This window comes from Martes martes, assembly GCF_963455335.1.
Source record: "Martes martes genome assembly, chromosome: 9".
Taxonomy (NCBI): domain Eukaryota; kingdom Metazoa; phylum Chordata; class Mammalia; order Carnivora; family Mustelidae; genus Martes; species Martes martes.
This window is the reverse complement of record NC_137896.1, coordinates 65,715,996-65,729,462: the sequence shown is the minus strand read 5'-3', so window position 1 is coordinate 65,729,462 and position 13,467 is coordinate 65,715,996. Positions and strand designations below refer to the sequence as shown.

The 13,467-nt window shown below is 39.8% G+C and overlaps 1 protein-coding gene across 6 annotated transcripts in view; it reads right to left on the bottom strand.

Annotated features, from left to right (window-relative positions):
* VWA3B (von Willebrand factor A domain containing 3B) overlaps window positions 1-13,467 on the bottom strand; it is a 210,518-nt gene that overhangs the window by 30,221 nt on the left and 166,830 nt on the right. For all 6 annotated transcript variants that reach the window (XM_080813513.1, XM_080813514.1, XM_080813515.1 and 3 more), the window contains one exon: window positions 7,842-8,046. In XM_080813513.1, coding sequence (XP_080669639.1) covers window positions 7,842-8,046 — 205 coding nt within the window. The remainder of the gene's footprint in view (window positions 1-7,841; window positions 8,047-13,467) is intronic.

Sequence of the window (13,467 nt, the reverse complement as noted above, 5' to 3'; positions counted from 1 at the left end):
TGCTAGTCATTGGGGGTCCCAAATCCCACTGGCTGCCTTAGACCTATGTCCACCTCTATGAACACTCCCTTCATTAACATTTCTTCACTTGAATTGACTGAACAGGATTCTGTTTCCTGCCTGGATCCCACTGATAAGCCCTCCACACTCAGTTCTCCTCCAGATGGGGAGGTCAATGACCATTCCTAAACCTGCTGAAGGTAGAATTTATGCCTATGAGAAAAAACCTAGTGGTAGGACAATGCTGAGGTCTGCCCAGCTAAAACCTCCAGCAGGGAGGGTTGTCTTCAGCTTTAGAATGAAAAGACCATCTGGCAGTGATTTCTGTCACCTCAGGGATTCCCTAGAGCTGATACCCACCTTCCCACTCCTGAATATCAGGATCCTAGACAGAAAACTTTTTAGATAATATTTAAAGTTGGTGGGAGTTTCTCTTCCCTCCTTTCAATTCCCTCCACTGACTGGTATTCCTGAGTGAGATTCTCTCCTTTAAGACCCCAGCTAACTGGGACACAATCATGAGGCTGGCAGCACTCTCCCTTCAGCACCCTCTCCTGTCCCATCAGTGTACCTTGCTCTGACACTTCAGCCCCACTGGGCCACATCTCCTAACATCCTCCCTCAAGAACCCATTTGGGGTCTCTTTTCCACGCACTAAGTTACCTCCATGGTGCTGGTCTGAATGTGCATGTATCATTCTTTCTGTGATGGCAACATCACTGATGCCCAACACAGACTTGTTAATTCTCCACCCTCACATCAGGAGATCTTATGTGCTGCTGAAGGACAATTCACAGTCACCAGAAAGTCAGTCTTCCTGCCAGACTCCAGTATCGGCAGAACAGACTCAAGTGTTTCTAGTGGAATGAGGAAGGCTGACTAGTTGTAAAAGGTTATTGTGGGAGGCCTCTCTCCTCCCTTTAAAGAGGAAATATTAAGAACTATAAAATGCAAGAATGACAATAGGTCCAATGATTATTTGGGAGCAAAGATAACAGCTCTACTTATTCTGACTCCATTTTATACAACTCAAAGAAATTTCTCTCTAAATCTTTCCAACCAACTTTCTCCTATACAGTATCAAAGTCATTGTTTTTCCAACTATGTTTTCCAATCCAAATGGTCCCTCACCTTCCCTCATTGTCCCTGTTCCACCTCACCCAGCTATTTCTATGTCTTCCCCAGCACTATTTCTCCTGGATAGTTTTTCACAGAGTGGAGCACTCAATACACCATTCCTAAAGACCATGGATTCTAGATTCTTACCAGGCACAACTTGGAGACATAATCATGGGTGGCCAGCTGTGTGGACACATTTCCAAGACCCCTTTTAGGGTTGCTTATAGACGCTTCACAAGATTTTCTGCCTCCAAATTTTCCAAGGCAGTCAAGATTATAAATGTGGAGAGCCTATTGGGTCTTTCTGGGCCTGGGTCCGAAGGGATGTGGAAAATAATCCTTACGTAGTAAGGAAATATTGTAGGATAGCATGGCTGGGCTGACTGACCAGGGTCCCAGGGAGAACCATGGAAGGTTAATTACAAGTCAGATGCCCAGTGGTGATTTCCACCATAGCACAGCTCTGATTGGCCAATGATGGTGAAGTTTGCAGTCATGGTAATAAGAGTGGTGTGAGGAGAGGGATTTTTCAAGGGGAATTTAAAATTTCCGACTTCAGATTCTTCCTTTCATTATGTGGTCAGTGAGTCAAGCACCTATATCTGGGGATACCACAAAGCTAGTTGGTTATGGAAATAGGGTAAGCAATTCTTCAGTCAAGCACGGAATGTGACCATGGTGGGCAGAGCAGGTGGGATGATGGTTCTCCCCTCAGGTTTGATCAAGGGGCCAGCAAAAGACTGCAGTCAAAGCAACACCGACATATGAAGCCACTTCTCCCCACATCTGATCCTCACCAACAGAAAAACCACAAAGCTCTCCAAAACTCAGGAATCAGTGGGGTGACTACGTATCAAAGAACCAAACACATAGACTCCATAACACACCGTGGTGTGGACCAAGTGTGCCGAAGTGACCACTGGCCATTCCCTTCTGACTGTGTGTGGTCATTTCCAATTGGATCTCCATTCCTAACAAACTTTGATCAGCTTTTGCTACATGTTATCAATAAACTCTAGCAGATCTTAATAAATAACAGATGGTTTCTTGCACTCCAATTTACTATCATTGATCAAAAGCTTTGGCCTTTGCCAGAAGAAGTTATAATCAGACTATTTTTATATACAAATCAGTAAAAATGACTTTCATCTGTGATGAATTTTCACCCCAGGGTCTCACAAGCCCTTGCAGTCTTGAGCTTTGGTCCCAACCAGTATTTTTCACAACAGGAGATAGAGACTTATTAGTGGGCCATTGAAGTCAAACCAGTGGGGCATGGCAGAAATAGAATTAAAATATCTCATAATACATCATACATGGTGAGGAGAAGTATCATTTTAAGAAAATAATACACAGGGGCGCCTGGGTGGCTCAGTGGGTTAAAGCCTCTGCCTTCCGCTCAGGTCATGATTCCAGGGTCCTGGGATCGAAGCGAGCCTGTTTCCCTTCCTTTTTCTCTGCCTGCCTCTCTGCCTACTTGTGATCTCTGTCTGTCAAATAAATAATAAATAAAATCTTTAAAAAAAAAAAAGAAAAGAATATACAAAATATCCCATTGCTGAGGGCCATGTCAAGAGTAGAAAGAACTCTGAAGATGCTAAGTATGAGCCCCTTCCTCCACACACACACAATTCATTACCTGTGTTTAACTGTCCTGGGCACGTGGATGCTTCCCAGAACAGACAGTGGGCGCTTTGTACACCTGGTGTGGGGACAGGGCAGTGAAGGAAGAGCCTTAGCCCCTGACCATGAAGGGGGCAGCAGTGGACCCATCAATATACCATTACACACACTAAATGCCTTCTCTCACTCCAGCTCATGCCTCAAGTTTCTCACCCTATCTTTCCTTTCCTTCCCTCTGAAGATCTTGAAACCAAATCTTCACTTCCTATACTTACTTTCTTCAGGTCTACCCACTTCTCCACCCACTGCAAACTGGCTTCTGCTCCCACAATTCTACTGAAATCACTCTCAGTAAGATCACTAATGATCTTCTTGCCAACTCAAATGGCTTGGAGACATCCTTCTGTATGACTTTTCAAAACTCCTCAGTAAAAACTTAAGAATGGCTATAACAACAGCGGGTACTAATGCTGAGTGCATTGACTGCTGAGTGTTGACAGCTACGTACCCTGAGCATACTATGCGCTTTATCTTACAACCACTTTTAGGCAGGGGATTTTTCTATTTTAAAGATGACGAAACTAGGCTTAGGGGCCCTATGTAAAGCCACCGAGCTAGAAATTTGCAGCAGTGAGACTATACTCAGGCCTGTGACTCCAGATCCAGGGTTCTGCCCACCTCTCTTTGGGCTCTTGCCTCATGCACACTACCCTGAACCCCTGGCTCCTCTAACTTTCCTGTCTCCATCCCTTTCATTGTCCCTTCTTCTCTCAGCACCTCAAATGACCTCCAAACTATCTCCTTAACTCAGACTTCTCTCCTAAGCTCCAAACATGTGGCCTTTCTCACTTGTCTAAGAATCAAGAGGACCTAATGTGAATTATCTTTCTCTGAAAATATGTTTTCCCTCTTACTGTACCTCTTCCTCTTGTTCATTCTTACACTTCTTCATTCAAATATTTATGACTGCCTACAAGGTACCAAGCACTATTCCAGAAACTGGGAGTACCTAGAATATAAGGGATCAAGTCCCACCCTCATTCTAGTAGGAAGACAGATCATAAACAAACACGTACACAATGACAAGTGGAATATGCTATGAAGAAAACAAAACTGTGTTCAGGGGTTAGAGAATGACAGGGTGTTTAGATGGGCTGGCCAGAGAACACCTGTGTCCCTGAGGAGCAGAGGTGATACAGAAGGGTTAACAGTACCTGTTTCCCCTGTGTCCAGGACAGAAAGTTTTTGGGTATCCTTAGCTTTGCCTTCTGGCTCAGCCCACATGTTCACTTTCTACTAGCTCATATATCTTTTCTCTGTTTCCTTCTCACTTTTATGGTTTGGCTCAAGGACTCAAAACTACTCAACACAGTATTGCACCCTGTTTGGGTCTTTCCTTTCTACATTGGGCCTCATTATACTGCCAAAATATAAATCTGTTACTGTCTTCCCCTTGCTAAAAACCCTTCCCTGGGTTTCTATTTCCAACAGGCACAAGTCCCTGATCCAAGAAGAAAATTCCAATCCCTTGCATTCTGGTGCCATCTTCCTTTCCTGTCTTGTCTCCTGCCATATCCCTGGTGAAAATGTCATATCCATCCCACCTCCCTGCTTTTGCATAGGCCACTGTTTCTTTAGCTCAGAACATTTCTCACACCCCAACCCTCAAATCCTACACATCATTCCAGACCAAACTTAACTATCCCCCCTGTGAAGCCTCCTCTAACTCCCCAGTTCACTTTTCCCCCATCTCCCAGTTGGTCTGTGGGAATGCCTCTGTTGTCACATTCATAATTCTCTACTAGAAAGAACTGGGTTTCATTCATTCAATAAGTATTTGTCTAGTGTCCACTGTGTGCCAGGTGCCATTCTCAGGGCTACAGATACAGCTACAAATCAGGCCAAACAAGGTCTCAGCTTTTGTGGAGGTACATTCTGTCCCGGCACGCCTTCACTGGACTGGGCCCATGTCTTCATTGTAGTTAACAAAGCCCATTTTGTGTCCAATGTATAGTATCACCTTGGGAGACCCCAAGTAGACAGAAAAGAATGAGACAGGCCCTTCACTGCCTGAGGTCACCTGTGCCAAGCACAGGATCTGACCCGTGACAGGAAGTAAACAAATATTTTTGGATAAAGAAATGATGGAAAGTACCTTTATTCCCACTTTGTGGGTAAGAGAATTAAAAAAATAGAACAATTAATTCATACCTCATGAGCAATGAACTTTTGACTCCCAGGATTCCAGATAAATCCAAGTAGAACACACTATATTTATTCTGAATCACTGGAGGCTTCTCTTCACCCCATCAGCAACCACTTCCCATTTTTAAATTTAATATGAAGTGTAGAAAAAAATAATGCTAGCAGAATCTGTTGTTAGGCACTGTCTCTATGGTTTAGCATGGGCAAGTCCATCATTTGGGACTTGTACTGGTCTTTCTCCCTGCCTAGAATGAGGGTGGGGTGTGGTTGTGTGTTTAGGTAATTTCGGTGCCTAGAACAGTGCTTGGCACCTCATAGGAACTCAAATATGTCAGTGAAAAAATGAAAGAACAGAGAGACGCCTGGGTGGCTCAGTCGTTAACCTCTGCCTTTGGCTCAGGTCATGATCCCAAGGCCCTGGGATGGAGCCCTGCATTGGGCTCCCCGCTTGGCAGGAAGGCTGCTTCTCCCTCTCCCACTCTCCTTGGTTGTGTTCTCTCTGTCTCTCTGTCAAATAAATAAATAAAATCTTTAAAAAAATGAAAGAACAGAAAAGAAGAGTCATGATGAAAAGAAGAGCAGATTTTCATGGACAGAGAGTTAATTCACTTGTCTTCTTGATTCTTGGGTGCCCACAGATAGCCATGTATTTGGAGGCATGAGATGGTGTCTCCCAAGGGAATATAAAACAATTCTTTGGGGAAGTCACTTTGTTTGAGGAACACTAATAGCCATAAGATGTTTTGTGATTAAAATTTTTGCATTCTGCACAAAAGACATAGCTTTCTACAATGGAGGGGAAAAGTGTGATTTGTCGGAAAAAAATAAAATTAAAGAAAAACAAAACAAAGCAAGAAAACAGAACCAAAGGATCCAGAGCAGCAAATACAGAATTTAAAAACAGGCAAAGCCAGTATCACTCAGCAAAGACTGAAACCAAAAAAGATGAATCTCAAAGGTCTATTTTTTGGCTCTATTTTTTAGTGTATATTGAATATACCCAATTTACATACAATTCAGTAATATTTCAAATGAGTTATTCCAGGTCTACACACACTCACACACAGTCAGAAAGGGGGTGTTACATTGGCAATAAGCATTTATAGCCCCAAAATATTTATGCCCTTTGATCCAAGGGTTCCACTACTAAGAATCTGTCCTAACAAAATAAACCAAATGCACCACAGAAGTCATCAATACATATGAAAGAGAAGAAAACTGAAAAAAATATCCCAAATGTCTAACATTCAGTGAAGAATTAAATAAATCAGGATATAGTACACACCATAAAGTATTATATAACCACCAAAAAATCAATCTGAAGATTCAGAAAAAACAGAGAACGTATATGAGATAATACCAAGTAAAAAAGAGTATGACATTTTTCTAAAGAAGACATACAGATGGCCAACAGACACACAAAAGATGCTCAATATCAACTAATCAGGGAAACATAAACCAAAACTACAAGGAGATATCTCACTAGAATCAAAAAGACACAAAATAACAAGTGTTGGCAAGAGTATGGAGAAAAAAGATCTCTTGTGAACTGTTAGTGGGAATGTAAATTGATGCAGCTACTGTGGAAAGCAGTATGGAGGTGCCTCAAAAAATTGAAAATAAAATGACCATATGACCTTTGCCCAAAGAAAACAAGAACACCATTCAAAAAGATACACACAACTCTAGGTTTATTACAGTATTACTTATAATAGCCAACATACAGAAGCAACCCAAATGTCCACTGATAGAAGAATGGATAAAGAAGATGTGGTACACACACACACACAGAGGAATATTACTCGGCCATAAAAACGAATGAGATTTTGCCATCTGTGACAACCTGGATGGACCAAGAGGGTACTATGCTAACTGAAATGAGTCAGACAGAGAAAGACAAATGCCATATAATTTCACTTGTATGTGAAATATAAAAAAACAACAAATGAACAAACAAACAAAAAGAAGTGGAAACATGCACAAATACAGAGAACAAACTGGTGGTTGCCAAGGAGGTGGGGGCAGGGGATAGGAAGAATGGGTGAAGGGGAGTGGGAGGTATAGGTTTCCAGTTAGGGACTGAATGAGTCCAGAGATGAAACGTACAGCACAGAGAATACACAGTACACTAGAGTACACTACTGTAATGGCACTGCAAGAGTGTCTGTGGTGACAGATGCTAGCTACACTGTGGTGAGCACAGGGAATGTATTAAGTTGTCCAAGCACTATGTTGGTACACTTGAAGCTTATGTAATATCATGTATCATCTATACTGTAATTAAAGAAAAAGAGCAGATTATGAAATGGTTATGGAGGTTCTGCTTCTATATAAAAATTTACTCGAGGAAAAGAAAGCTTTTAAAAGCAAGTGATCCAAAGGGGTAATAATAAGGCAGTCAGATTATAAGATTTTTTTTGAAAAGTATGTTTAGTTAATAATTTCTAACATTTATGGGGAGGCATTTTGATATGAAGCACTGTAAAAAGTCATTTTACTCTCATAATAACACTATGAGGCAGATATTAGTAATATTCCTACTTTACAAATTAAAAAAACCTTTAGATTTAGAGAGATGGAATAAGTGGCCAAGATAACACACGGATTGGGGTTTGGCTCATATCAAAGCCGAGGCCTTCGATCACTACATTATACTTCTGTTTAGTTTTGTTTTTTAATGAAAAGTATATTATTTAAAAAAGAAGGCCATAGTAAAACCAAAAGGCATTTCTTCTCTGTTGAAAAGACATCCTGACGCTTTTACTGGGTTGGCTCTAACTCTTAGAAATCCACATGGAGGGGACTGGGAGAGGGAGAAGGAAGGCCTGCGCAGGGATGGCAATGACATAGGACAGGAAGGAGGGAGGACATGTAGACACCTCCGTGGCACCCACCTCTCCTTGTGACTTGCTCACATGATTCTCCTTCTTGGCAGCCTCCTGGAGTTCCATGGCCTGCTGGATATACATTTTCCCAGCTAGGATTTCATTCTCCAGCATCGACAGTTCCTTCAAAGAAATGGGCCAATTCAACCGTTCCAATGCCCTATTTAAAGCTGTTTTGTTTTCCAAGTATCGCATGGGCTTATATGCATCTAACCTAAAACAAGAAAAAAGGAGGACAAAAAATGAAGAAAGTGATCACAGTAGAAAAAACATGGGAAGATGATTTTTCAGTTAAAACCAGCCCTGAGAGCCATCTCTGAGACAGATATCAGGTATCAGGCCGACAGAAACACAGGTTCTGGTTCATTAGGACTGTGGTAGCTTACATGAGTGAAAAATAACCATCTCTGTGAATTATGGTAGACATTCTTTCCTATTGCCTGATTTGATTATCTGATTTTGAAAAAGTTCAATATACATAGCTTTTTTTTTTTCTTCAATTTTTTGGGCATATTTGGAACCCATTCATTTCTCCTAGGCCTAACATTTGGCAGGAACAAAAATGAGCTTCAGAGAGATTTCACACACTATGTCCAGCAGTAACTTTGGGAAACAGAGCAAACCAAAGGGAAGGGAAGCAAAACAAAAGCCAAATATTTGCTTCAGTGCAGTAATTCTTCTACCAGCTCAATCTCCTCTCCTCCTTTATAAGCTAAATAGGCCTAAACTTTCTGGCTTCCTTGTTTTGGTACACAAAGAACAGAAAGCAAACTTTCTATGGGCTGATGAACCCAGGCTGTGAGACTCCAGGGGAAGCCAGTGTCGTGTGGCCCAGGTCCTGGATACTACTTCCAGTCCAGCTACTGCTGTATCAGACACTCCTGGTAGGGGAGAGAAAGCAAGGGAAGAAGAGGGAGAAAGGCAGGAGGACAGGAGGAAGAAAGAAAGAGAGAGAGAGGGAGAGAAAGAGAAAGAGAGAGAGAGAAGAGGGCATTTCATAATTATTCTCTCACTGCTGAAAGGGTCACTTCCTTTAGATTTAGGGTGTTAGAAGAGTACAGTGCAAACCCAACACAACCACAGGACTCAATCCACAAGCAAACCTGTCAGGTAACAGCAAAAATTCATACTAAAAAATCTAAATTGGAATGAGGTCAGCAAGATGGTAGACTAAGAAACCCCAGGCTCACGTTCCTCCCTAGGGGATGATAACTCATCAACATATGGACAAAATTTCCTTTCTGAGAATTCCTGAAACATGTTAAGAGGTCACAGCACTCCAGATGAACACAAAGCCAAGAAGAATAGTGGATTAAAGTGAATAGAAAAGGCTGTTGCATTTTGCCTGGACTACTCCCCCTGTTTCCCTGTCATAGTACAGTGCAATTTAGGAGAAAATTCCTAAGTTGTGGCTTCCCCCTTGGAAGGGAAAGAAAAGAGGAACATGCATCCAACATTATGGCTTTTTGGGAGGCTTTCCAAGAGACTGGTTTCCATCTCATGTGGCTCAGAGCACTGATGGGAATGGTGATATACTCTGGATACCATGTTAGGGATAGCTAATAAAAAGAGTTCCATGGCTTGTTACAGCACCAGAGAAGCTGCAATACCAAAATCAGACACCAGGGGGAGCAAGAGATTATGGGCTCCTGAGAAGGAAGTGGGGCAAACCTCTTTAACTGAGAAATTACACACACAAACCTGGAGAAAGCACCCCAGAAAAGCTTGGAAAGATCCTCAGAATCTCTAGCCCAGACGACATAACTGTTTTTTTTTTTTTTTTTCAAATAAATCTCCACTAAAGATTCTAAGGCATACAAAAAAACAAGGAAAGGTGCCCAATCAAAGGAACAAAATAAGTCTCCAGAAATCTTTCCCGAGAAAATGGGAAATCTCTGAATGACCTGACAAAGAACTCAAAATAACTGTCCTAAGGATGTTCAGTGAGCTCAAAGAGGACACAGATAACTACATAAAATCAGGAAAATGTCGCATGAACAAAACAGAGTATCAATAAAAATACAGGAACTATGAAAAAGAACCAAACAAATTCTGGATAAGAATATAATAACTATGGTGATGGGTATTATGGAGGACACGTATTGCATGGAGCACTGGGTGTGGTGCATAAATAATGAATTCTGGAACACTGAAAAGAAATTAAAAAAAAATAAAAAATTTTTAAAAAATAATATAATAACTATGGGGGTGACTGGCGGCTCAGTGGGTTAAGCCACTGCCTTTGGCTCGGGTCGTGATCTTGGGGTCCTGGGATTGAGCCCCGCATCGGGCTCTCTGCTCAGCAGGGAGCCTGCTTCCCCACCCACCCTGCCTGCCTCTCTGCCTACTTGTGATCTCTGTCAAATAAATAAATAAAATCTTAAAAAAAGAGAATATAATAACTATGAAATGAAAAATTTACTAGAAAACTTTAAAAGCAGACTTGCCACAACTGTGGAAAGAACCAAGATGCCCTTCAACAGATGAATGGATAAAAGAAGATATGGTCCATATATACAATGGAATATTATGCCTCCATCAGAAAGGATGAATACCTAACTTTTGTACCAACATGAACAGGACTGGAGGAGATTATGGTGAGTAAAATAAGCAGAGAAAGTCAATTATCATATGGTTTCACTTACTTGTGGAGCATAAAGAACAACAGGGAGGACATTAGGAAATGGAAAGAACAGTGAGTTGGGGTAAATTGGAGGAAGAGACAAAGCATGAGAGACTATGGACTCTGAGAAACAAACTGAGGGTTTTGGAATGGAGGGGGTGGGGGGACAGTGAGCCTGGTTGTAGGTATTAGGAGGGTACGTATTGCATGGAGCACTGGGTGTGGTGCATAAACAATGAATCTTGGAACACTGAAAAAAAAAAAAGCAGACTTGCTCAAGCAGAAGAAAAAAATCAGCAAATTATTACACTTTAAGTCATAAATTGTTCCAAGAGACAAAGAAGGACATTACATAATGATAAAAGGGTCAATCCACAAGGAAGATATGACAATTATAAATATATACACACCCTATGTGAGAACTCTGAAACATATGACACAAACACTGACAGAAATGAAGGGTGAAAAAATAAAAGTAGGAGACTTCTATTTCCATTTTCAACTATTGATAGAACAACCAGACAGCTGGTCAATAAGGAAAGAGTACCAGAAAAATACCATAGGGTAACTGTACCTAACAGATGTATACAGAACACACTATCAGCCAACAGCAGGATATATATTCCTTATATGTACACATAAAACATTCCCTGGGACAGAGCACATGTTAGGCCATAAAACAAGTGTTAAAGTTTTCAACAAAATCATTAAAAAAAATCTTCTCTAACCACAATGGGACAAAATTAGAAATCAATAGCCAATGGAAAACTAGAAAATCCAGAAACATGTGGAAATTAAACACCATACTCTTAAGCAGCCAACAGATCAAAGAAGAAATAATAAGGGAGATTAGAAAATATCATGGGATACATGAAAATGAAAACACAAAATAACAAAATGTATGATATACTGTAAAAGCAGTACTAAGAGAAAAATGTATTAAAAATGCTTACATTAAAAAAAGAAGACTGATCACAAATCAATAACCTAACTGTATACCTGAAGGAACTGGAAAGAAGAACTAAATCCAAAGTTAGTAGAAAGGAAAGGAAATAATAAAGATAAGAGCAGAAATAAGTAAAATACAGTACAGAAAAACCATAGGAAAAAATCAGTGAAACTAAGACTTGACTTTTGGAAAGAACAACAAAACTGATAAAAACTCAGCTACATTAACTGAAAAAGAGAGAAGACTCACATAACCGATCATAAAGGGAAAGGGGGACATTATAACTAATGTCACAGAAATAAAAGCAATTATGAGAGATTATTATGATCAGTTATACACCAACAGATTGGATAACCTAGAAGGAAGGGATACACTCCTAGAAACATACAACCAGTTCAGACTGAATCATGAAGAAATAAAAAAATCTTAACAGACCTATAGCTAGAAAGGAGATAGAATCAGTAATCAAGTACTTTCCAACAAATAAAATCCCAGCAACAAATGGCTTCAGGGGAAAATTCTACCAAGCATTTAAAGAATTAACACCAATCCTCCTCAAATACTTCCAAAAACTGCAGAGGAGGGTACATTTCCAGGCTCGTTCTATGAGGCCAGCGTGTCCCCATACCAAAGCCAGACAAAAATACTACAAGAAAAGAAAACTACAGGCCAATATCCCTTATGAACATTGTGGCAAAAATCCTCAACAACATACTAGCAAACCAAATTTAATAGTACATTAAAATGATGACACACCATTAAAAGTGAGATTTATCCTTGGAATTCAAGGGTGGTTCAACATATAAAAATCAATGTGCTACATCACATTAACAGAATGAAGGGGAAAAAAATCCCTCTTGGTCATCTCAAGTAATGCAGAGAAATCATTTCACAAAATACAACACCATTTCATGGGGGAAAAAAAAGACTCTAAACAAATCAGAAATAGAAGGAAACTACCTCAACATAAGAAAGGCCTCATATAAAAAGCCTATAGCTGACATCATCCTCAACAGTGAAAAAGTGGAAGATTTTATTCTCGGATCAGGAAGAAGGCAAGGATGTCCACTCTCACTGTTTTTATTCAGCAAAGTACTAAAAGGCCTATCCAGAGAAATTATCAAGAAGACGAAATAAATACATCCAAACTGGATAGAAGTAAAATTATTATCTGTTCTCAGATGGCATGATTTTATATGCAGAAAACCCTAAAGATTCCATAAAAATACTGTTAGAACTAATAAATAAGCTCAACAAAGTAGCAAGATAAAATATCAACACAGAAAAATCAGTTGCAATTCTATGCACTAATATTGCACAATCCAAAAAAGAAATTAAGATCACAATCCCATTTACAATAGCATCAAAAAGGATAAAGTACTTAGGAAAAAAATTAACCAAGGATGTAAAAGACTTGTATACTGTAAACTATAAATCATTGCTGAAAAAATTTTTAAAAGATGCAAATAAATGGGAAAGATATCTTATATTCACAGATTAGAAGACTTAATAGTTAAAATATCCATGCCATCTAAAGTAATCTACAAATTCAATGCAATCCCTGTTAAGATCTCAACGGCATGTTTTGTAGAAATAGAAAAAAGTTATCCTAATTCATGAAACCTCAAGGGATTCCAAATAGCCAAAACAATCTTGAAAAAGACCCAAGTTGGAAGCCTCACATTTCTTGATTCCAGAACATATTACACAAAGCTATAATAATCAAAAGGCTGTGGTATTGACATAAAGAAAAACATGATCAGTGGAACAGAATAAAGAGCTCAGAAATAAACTTCTATGTAAGTATATGGTCAAATGATCTGCATCAAAGGTGCCAAGATCTCACCGTGGAGAAAAGGACAGTCTCTTCAACAAGTGGTTCTGGGAAAACTGGATATCCACAGGTAAAAGAATGAAGTTGGACCCTTAACTTATACTATATATAAAAATTAACTCAAAACAAAATGGATTAAAGACCTAAACAGAAGACCAAAAACTATAAAATTCCTATAAGAAAATATAGGGGAGAGCTTCATGACATTGGATTTGGCAATGTTTTCTTG